Source organism: Rhinopithecus bieti, unplaced genomic scaffold (genome assembly GCF_001698545.2).
Source record: "Rhinopithecus bieti isolate Rb0 unplaced genomic scaffold, ASM169854v2 scaffold_65, whole genome shotgun sequence".
Lineage (NCBI taxonomy): Eukaryota > Metazoa > Chordata > Mammalia > Primates > Cercopithecidae > Rhinopithecus > Rhinopithecus bieti.
This window is the reverse complement of record NW_016803344.1, coordinates 6,282,296-6,290,818: the sequence shown is the minus strand read 5'-3', so window position 1 is coordinate 6,290,818 and position 8,523 is coordinate 6,282,296. Positions and strand designations below refer to the sequence as shown.

At 48.8% G+C, this 8,523-nt stretch overlaps 2 protein-coding genes across 2 annotated transcripts in view; one reads left to right on the top strand and one right to left on the bottom strand.

Moving 5' to 3' along the window:
* The window catches only part of GSS (glutathione synthetase), a 28,005-nt gene extending 26,028 nt beyond the window's left edge, over positions 1–1,977 (top strand). The window contains exons 12-13 of the mRNA XM_017878819.1: positions 826–1,015; positions 1,459–1,977. Coding sequence (XP_017734308.1) covers positions 826–1,015; positions 1,459–1,582 — 314 coding nt within the window. The 3' untranslated portion in view covers positions 1,583–1,977. The remainder of the gene's footprint in view (positions 1–825; positions 1,016–1,458) is intronic.
* A 464-nt stretch (positions 1,978–2,441) lies between these two features.
* ACSS2 (acyl-CoA synthetase short chain family member 2) overlaps positions 2,442–8,523 on the bottom strand; it is a 51,178-nt gene continuing 45,096 nt past the window's right edge. The window contains exons 16-20 of the mRNA XM_017877485.1: positions 6,948–7,056; positions 4,607–4,675; positions 4,092–4,268; positions 3,424–3,498; positions 2,442–3,288 (exon numbers count right to left, since the gene is read on the bottom strand). Of these exons, the coding sequence (XP_017732974.1) occupies positions 3,161–3,288; positions 3,424–3,498; positions 4,092–4,268; positions 4,607–4,675; positions 6,948–7,056 (558 nt within the window). The 3' untranslated portion in view covers positions 2,442–3,160. The remainder of the gene's footprint in view (positions 3,289–3,423; positions 3,499–4,091; positions 4,269–4,606; positions 4,676–6,947; positions 7,057–8,523) is intronic.

Here is an 8,523-nt window from a genome sequence, read left to right as displayed (position 1 = left end):
TTTTTGAGACGGAGTCTCGCTCTGTCGCCCAGGCTGGAGTGCAGTGGCCGGATCTCAGCTCACTGCAAGCTCTGCCTCCCGGGTTTACACCATTCTCCTGCTTCAGCCTCCCGAGTAGCTGGGACTACAAGCGCCCGCCACCTCGCCCGGCTAGTTTTTTTTAAATATTTTTTAGTAGAGACGGGGTTTCACCGGGTTAGTCAGGATGGTCTCGATCTCCTGACCTTGTGATCCGCCCGTCTCGGCCTCCCAAAGTGCTGGGATTACAGGCTTGAGCCACCGCGCCCGGCCACACCCAGCTAATTTTTGTATTTTTAGTAGAGACGGGGTTTTACATATTGGCCAGGATGGTCTCGATCTCTTGACCTCATGATCCACCCACCTCAGCCTCCCAAAGTGCTGAGATTACAGGCGTGAGCCACCGCGCCCGACCGGAAGTTAACAATTTTTAGGGTATAGATGGAGCCTCAGGAATAGGAGAGATCTCCCTGGGAAAAGGCACATGGAGGAGAGAGTAAGCGTGGAGGACCAATTCCCCTGGGACCCCAGCATTTAAGCGGAGTCAGTAATGGAGCTTGAGAAGGAACAGCTATAGGTAGGAGGCGAACCAGGGCGGAACAGTGTAGTGGAAGATGTGTTCACTGCATGAGTAAGGGCTCTCCTGTCAAAGTAAGCTTCCCTCCTGGGGAGCCAGATATGCCCTGGCTTCACTGAGCAGATGCCAGGAACTGAGGCTGCTGACTTGCCCATGTGGCCTCAAAAGTGAGGGCATGGGATGGAGGAGGTAGGCAGAGGGTCCAGGGTGACTGGCCAGTTTCATTGCAGGTAACAACCTATATGGGGAGGAAATGGTACAGGCCCTGAAACAGCTGAAGAACAGTGAGGAGAGGGCCTCCTACATCCTCATGGAGAAGATCGAACCTGAGCCTTTTGAGAATTGCCTGCTACGGCCTGGCAGCCCTGCCCAGGTGGTCCAGTGCATTTCAGAGCTGGGCATCTTTGGGGTCTATGTCAGGTGAGTGAATCAGAAGCTCTTTCCACTCCCTGCTCATAAGAGTGCCAGCCAAGTGAGCCTAGAGGGGAACACTGGAAAGAGTCAGGAATCCTGGGCTTCAGTGCCAGTTCTGCCAATCCCTAGCTTTATTACCTGTTTCTTTACCTATTAAATGAGGCCAAGGACACAAGACCTGCCCACCTCACCAGGGTATCAGATGAAGCCCTGATGAGAAGTCCTCTGCAACCGTGAAGCAAACTCCAAATAGCACCAAGAGGACTCAGAACACATGGTTTGACAATCTAGGACTAGAAGGAGACTCCAGAGAGGAATAGAGACTCTAAAATCCTAGCACTTTCTTGGGTATAGTCAGTTACCCATGTACTGCTCAACTGGGACCAGGGAAGGTCCTGGGTTTGGGGCTGAGTCCGGGTGATGTGTGTCTCCTGCCTCCATTTCTATAGGCAGGAAAAGACACTCGTGATGAACAAGCACGTGGGGCACCTACTTCGAACCAAAGCCATCGAGCATGCAGATGGTGGTGTGGCAGCGGGAGTGGCAGTCCTGGACAACCCATACCCCGTGTGAGGGCACAACCAGGCCATGGGACCTTCTATCCTCTATATTTGTCATTCCTTTCCTAGCCCTCCTGAGGGGTATCCTCCTAAAGACCTCCAAAGTCTTTATGGAAGGGTAAATACTGGTACCTTCTCCCAGCTCTCCATCTGAGGACCAGAAAAGCTGTGTTTCCCTTAGATGAGATCTAGAGGCCCCCAAATCCTGGGGGTGTGGGTACAGCTGAGGGGAAGCTGCTCTGAGGTAAAGGTCCATGAACCCTGCCCCACTCCCATCAGCCCCTCATCAGCCTTTTCAGCAGGTTCTAGTGCCTGACTTGGGCTAGGACTGAGTGGTAGGAGGATGGGGAGTGGAGGGGCATAGCCTTTCCCTAATTCTGCCTTAAATAAAACTGCATTGCTGATTCAGTGATTCCTTACTTTGTGCATAGAGGGGAGGTGGGAGCTGTAATCTACGTTAGCCCACTTAAGATGTATTAGAGCAGGGAAGTGACTGTTCTGTAATCAGGGTCTCCCTAGACCCAGACTCTGCAGGTGGAACCCTGAAGTTTCAATCCTTAGCCACCCATTAATGCTCCTACTGGATCACAGGGAGGAATGAGAGTCCCTGGCAGGAGCCCAGGAGGGAAGGCAACCATGTTGGGACATAACAGTTGTGAACTGGCTTCAATCACTTTCCTGCTTAGCTCAGGGGCTTGTCAAAGGGCCTGTCAGTGAAGCCTCCTTGGCTCTGCCCAAACCAAAAGTTCTATAAGGAAGATATTGGGGGTAGTCCTAGGAAATACCCCTCCCTTCCCTTCTGCCACACAAATCAGAGCCACTAATGAATATACAGCCTCAGGGCACAGATACCTAAGAAAACAAGTCACCACTTCTTGAGATCACAGGCTTTATTCCTACAACCACAGGGCTTGAGCCTGACTGAGGCAAGAAAACAGAGTTTCATCTGAGAATGTTTCTCATGAGCTGGGTTCTGTTCAGGGGAGGGTGGGAACAGAGGACAAGGAAGACAAGCTCCTCTGGCCCTAGGAACAAAACACATTTACTCCTTCAAAAAAGCAGATGATCTGAATGCCCTTTGGATACTGAATCTGCCTACACAGCCCCTGAAGCCAATGGGCAGACAGTACTGGCATCTGGCACAAAAGGGAATTCAGACCCAGAACAGAAGCAGCAAAATATGGATTCACAGACCATTGTTTTTAAGGGCAAGTGCATGCCCAATATAAGTACTGGTGCTTCCTAAGAGAGCTGACATAGGATTACACAGCTGCCTCCCTGCTTCAGTGGAGGCCCTCACATCCTCTCTGAACACTTAACTTGGGTAGGAGAGGTAGCCTTTTCATCCCTGGGTTCTGAGAGCTCTGCAGTCTGGGGGCACAACAGACGAGGCTGACCTGGGCCCTGTCCCTTCTGCCTGGCAGTCACAGGAAGTTGTCTCCACCTGGAGACAAAGCTGGTTTCTGGTCCTAGACAGCTGGTCTAGGGAGGGTAGTGTGGGTCAACACTGGCCCTCAGCACTCCTGAGGGGGCAAAGAGGATGGGCAAAGTTTGGAGCAGGGGGAATCCTGGGTAAAGGTCAGGATCATGTTCACTGGATGGTCAGGCAGCGGTGGCTGAAGAGGTGACTGATGACAGATGGGTCAGCCACGGTGGACGTGTCTCCCAGGTCACAGTCATTCTGAGCAATCTTCCGAAGCACTCGCCTCATGATTTTCCCTGGGAGACCACAGACCTTTAGTTACTTGGTGAAAGCACTGACCCACCCCAGCCCTGCCAAAGGCTTTCATCCACACATACCCCACCACCACCAGGCCTCAGCCCATCCCAATCCATGGAGGCCTCTGAACATACCTGAGCGGGTTTTAGGCAAGCCAGGTGCATTCTGGATGTAGTCTGGTGTGGCAATGGGGCCAATCTTTTCTCTAACTGTAACCAATAAGTCATCAAGCATTTCTTCAGCACCCTTAGCCAGACTTTTCAAAAAACCAAAGTAGAGATGGCTTTGTTCCCTACCTGTTTCCTCCTCAAGTCTACCCACAGAGACAGCCTCAGGTTCACTGCTTCTCTCACTCTCAACACACTGTCTCCTTACTCTCCCATTTTATCTTATGGAACTCAGGCTGTAGAATGAGCCTGCTAGAGTTTAAATGCTACCTTTCTAGCAGTGTGGCCTTGGGCAAGTGACTTAACTTCTATGAGTCTCAGTTTCATCATCTTTAGAATGAAGGTAACAATAAGATCTGTTTCATGAAGGTGACTCTAGGGATTAAGTGGGGTAATTCATTTAAAGCACTTAGCCTAGTGGTGGCACAAAGTATTCTAGAAATGTTAGCTATTATTATTATCCTAGTGGGACACTAGTGAAGACTGAACAGGAAAAGGGCAATCAGCCCATGGGACCCCCTGGAATCTGTTTGTGGTTTGGGGATCAGCTTGCTCTAGCCCCTCCCCAACAACTTGCAGTGATAACTGGGCCTCCAAGACAGACCCTATAGTCCCTGCCCGGGGAGGCTCCTCACTCTGCTTCTTGAGCTCCTCGGTGAGCTTGGGGCTGAAGGTGTGGCCATCACACAAGGTGACAAAGCAGTAGAGGCATTCACCCTTCACAGGATGAGGGTGGCCCACCACAGCTGCCTCTGCAACAGCCTCATGTTCCACAAGTGCTGACTCCACCTCCGCTGTACTCAGCAGGTGTCCTTGTCAAGGGAAAGGAAGCGCCATGAGAGAGATCTCAGCCTCTGCCCCAGCCCCTGCTTCATCTGTACCCATGGGGCAGTCCTGGTCTGGTCAAAAGGAGAAGGCCCTTCATTCACTCCTCAGATGACATGCTTTCAGTCACCCCACCATCCCAGTTCCCCTACTCTAGGCACGTTCCAGTGTTCAATACTCCTCTAAAACCTGGACCCAGAACTGAATGCTATGCTTAGTACATGGTCTGGCCAAAGGACACTCCTGGGCTCTTGCAGAAGGCTTTGGCTGGGTGTTGTCAGAGAAGCAGAGTTAATAAGATGGGAAGGTGGCCCCTGGCCCTCACCAGATACATTGAGCATGTCATCAATCCTGCCAGTGATCCAGTAATAGCCATCCTGGTCCCGCCGGCAGCCTGGGAAGAAATGCAAAACCTAATAAATAAAAACCCTACGGTAGGATACCTGATCCACATTACCAAAATGCCACACCCTCTGCAACAGCCTTCTAACAAGTCTTCCCGCTTCCACTCTTGCCCACTGTGGTAGCCATCCTCCAAGATGGCCCCACTGATCTCTGCCTCTTGATATTCATAGCCCTGCAGTCCTCTTTCTCATTATACTCAGGTTAGTTTGTGTCATCAACAGAATTTGGCAGAAGTGATAGGATGTCACTTCTGAGATTAGGTTGTAGAAGACACCTAGCTTGTCTTGGTTGCATTGTCTCAGATCATTTGCTCTAGGGTAAGCCAGCTGCCACGTCTTGAGTAGTCCTATGGTGAGGTGAGGGACTAAGGGTTCCTGCTAACAACCATGCGAGTGAGCATGAATGTAGGTCCTCCAGGCTCAGTCAGACCTTCAGGTGACTACAGTCCCTACCAACAGCTTGACTGAAACTCACAAGAGACCCAGAATGAGAACGACCCAGCTAAACTGTTCACAGACTCCTGATCCTCAGCAACTGTGTGAGATAATATTTGTTATTTTAAGCTGCCAACTTTTGGGATAATTTGTTCCATGGCAATAGTATACTCAAACTCTATTCTCCATAAATCAGGCAAAGTTATTTTCTAAACAGTAAATCAATTCTTAGCACTCCCCTGCTTAAAACCCCAAAAGGTGGCCAGGCACGGTGGCTCACTCCTATAATCCCAGCACTTCGGGAGTCCAAGGTGGGTGGATCAGGAGTTCAAGACCAGCCTGGCCAACATGGTGAAATGCTGTCTCTACTAAAAATACAAAAATTAGCCAGGCGTGGTGGCACCCGACTGTAATCCCAGCTACTTGAGAAGCTGAGGCAGAAGAATCGCTTGAACCCCGGAGGCGGAGGTTGCAGTGAGCCGAGATCGCGCCACCACACTCCAGCCTGGGCAACAGAGACTCTGTCTCAAAAAAAAAAAAAAAAAAAAAAAACCCAAAAGGTTCCCCACTGTACTTTGAATAAAATTCAAACTCCTCACCATGGCCCACAAGACCCTCCCTATATTATGTACGTTTCCAGCGTCATGTAATATTCTTCCCTTTGCTTGCTACGCTCCAGCCACATAGGCTTCAGTCCATTCCTCAGACATCTCAAGCTGCATCCCTCTGCACAGAACACTGTTACTCTAGATTTCCCCATGCCTGTTTCCTTCTCACCCTTCAGGCCTCTGCTCAAATGTCACTTCAGAGAACTCTTCTCTGACGATCCCATGTACAGTAGCTATCCCTGCACACACTCATTATCATGCTACCCTGTTTATTTTTCTTAATAGCACTTATCTCTATCTAAGATAAGCTTATTTAAGTTTGCTGGGTTTGTCTGTCTCCCCTTACTAGAATCCCCATGAGGAAAGAGACTTTGAATACATTATTCATGATAATATCACCTGTGCTTAGATCAGTGCCTGGGCACAGGATCACAGTGCTCAGATCCTATGGATGAATGGATTGGTAGATGGATAGATGGACAAACACAGACTCCAACCATGAAGACAAACATGACATAATAATCATGCACTGCCACATGCCCCATCTCTTTCAACACAGGAGCATACATTGTCCATCTTTCCTCATACATCAAAGTTCAGATGGCACCATCCTGAGACCCCTCCTGCTATACTCATTCCTGCCCTTACAGTCTCTGTAGCTCTGCCTAGATACCAGATACTGACATGTAGGACACATTCTTCTCTGATTTTCTTTACCCCAACCAACTGATACAGTTTGGATGTTTGTCCCTTCCAAATCTCATGTTGAAATACGATCCCCAGTGTTGGAGGTGGGGCCTGGTGGGAGGTGTTTTGGTCAAGGCGGGGCGGGGGGCCAGATCCCTCATGAATGGCTTGGTGCTGTACTTGTAGTAATGAGTGAGTTCTCACTCTATGAGTTCATGTAAGATCTGGTTGTTTAAAAGAGGCTGGCATCTCCTCCCTCTCTCCCTTGCTTCCTCTCTTGCCATGTCAAACACTGGCTCTCCCTTCACTTTCTGCCGTGATTGGAAGCTACCTGAGGCCTCACCAGAAGCAGATGCCAGCACCATGCTTCCTTTACAGCCTGAAGAATGATGATCCAAAATAAACCTCTTTTCTTCATAAATCACCCAGTCTCAGGTATTCTTTTATAGCAACACACCAACTCTTCCTGAAAATGGAAGTGGAAGGTACATGTCTTAGTGGGAGGTGCAAGAAGGGGATAGCTAAGGCTCACCATCTCCTGTAACATAGTATCCAGGGAACTTCTTAAAGTAGGTTGTCTCAAAGCGTTCGTGGTTCCCATAGACTGTGCGCATGATCCCTGGCCAGGGCTGCTTGAACACCTGGGGAGTGAAGAAGGGACAGTGATCACATTTGCTATGCTGTCTCACTGGAAGATAATTACAGCTTTTCTAAACGTGGGGGAAAGTGTCCTGAATGCTATTCCTGAGAAGTAGGAGAAAATACAGGCTTTGGAGATAGATTATCCTGGCTTGGAATCCCAGCTCTACCACTTACTAGCTAGGTGACCTCACAGAACTAACTTTACCCCTCTGAGCTTCAGGATCCTCATCTGTGAATCAGAGAAAATACTTTCTGTCTTCCAAAGTTATTGTGAGGATTAAATTAATAGTATGTGGAAATTGCCTAGCACAGTGTACTATTACTGATAAGTGTTTAGTAAATTTGTGTCTCCTTTTGGGCAATCCTTGAGGAAAGCAAGTCCAGTTTGATACAAATGAAAACAGTCATTTAAAAAAAGTGGTGCCCACACACCAAGTAAATAATTATTGCCCAATCAGTAGCATTCTTTGGCAGCAGATTGATGGAATGGATGGAATTCTAGGCTGAGTCAGAAGGCCTGGATGTAAGCCCTGCCCCTGTTACTAACTTGCTCTTGGGAAAGTGAAATGGGGTGCGGTTGAAGGGACAGGTGAGGCTCCTACAAATATGAATACAATAATCACAACAGCTAATGTTTATCAAGTACTAATTGTTAGTTTCTCCGCTAACCCCTTCACGTGGATTATCTAACTCAATCAAGCAAGCAGCCATAGGAGACAAAGGCACTATTTTTTTTGAGATTGAATTTTGCTCTTGTTGCCCAGGATGGAATGCAACGGCACAATTTCGGCTCAATACAACCTCCACCTCCCTGGTTAAAGTGATTCTCCTGTCTCAGCCTCCCATGTAGCTGGGATTTTTATAGGCATCCATCACCAGGTCCAGCTACTTTTTGCATTTTTAGTAAAGACGGGGTTTCACCATGTTGGCCAGGCTGGTCTTCCGCTCCTAGCCTCAGGTGATCCGCGTGCCTCAGCCTCCCAAAGTGCTGGGATTACAGGTGTGAGCCATCCGCACTCAGCCAGAGGCACCATTTAAACCCTATTTTACAAATTAGGAAATTTAGATTCAGAGGGGTTAAGTAACTTATCTGAGCTCACAGAAGAGGCAGAGCTAGGATTTGAACCCAGGCAGGGTGACTCCAGATCCTACATGATTTTCCACTATGTTATAAAGCCTCCTTTCTCTAGAGTATTTGTCAAAAGAAGATGGGACTAAGTCTTCCAGACCCAAAAAGGTACCATCAGGAATCTGAGCGACTCTGAAAAGGCCCTTAGGAGACTTATGGCCCAAAAGGAAGAGATACAGGCAAAGTATCCAGGGTCCCCTCCAGGGTCTCTCAGTGAGCAAACCTCCAGCCATGAAACTTCAGTCCTAAGCAGCTCCAGGAGAGATTAAGTTATTAACTCTAAAGCAAAGTACACTTGGCAGACCCTTTCTCCCTCTCCTTAAAGACTCCCAAGGGC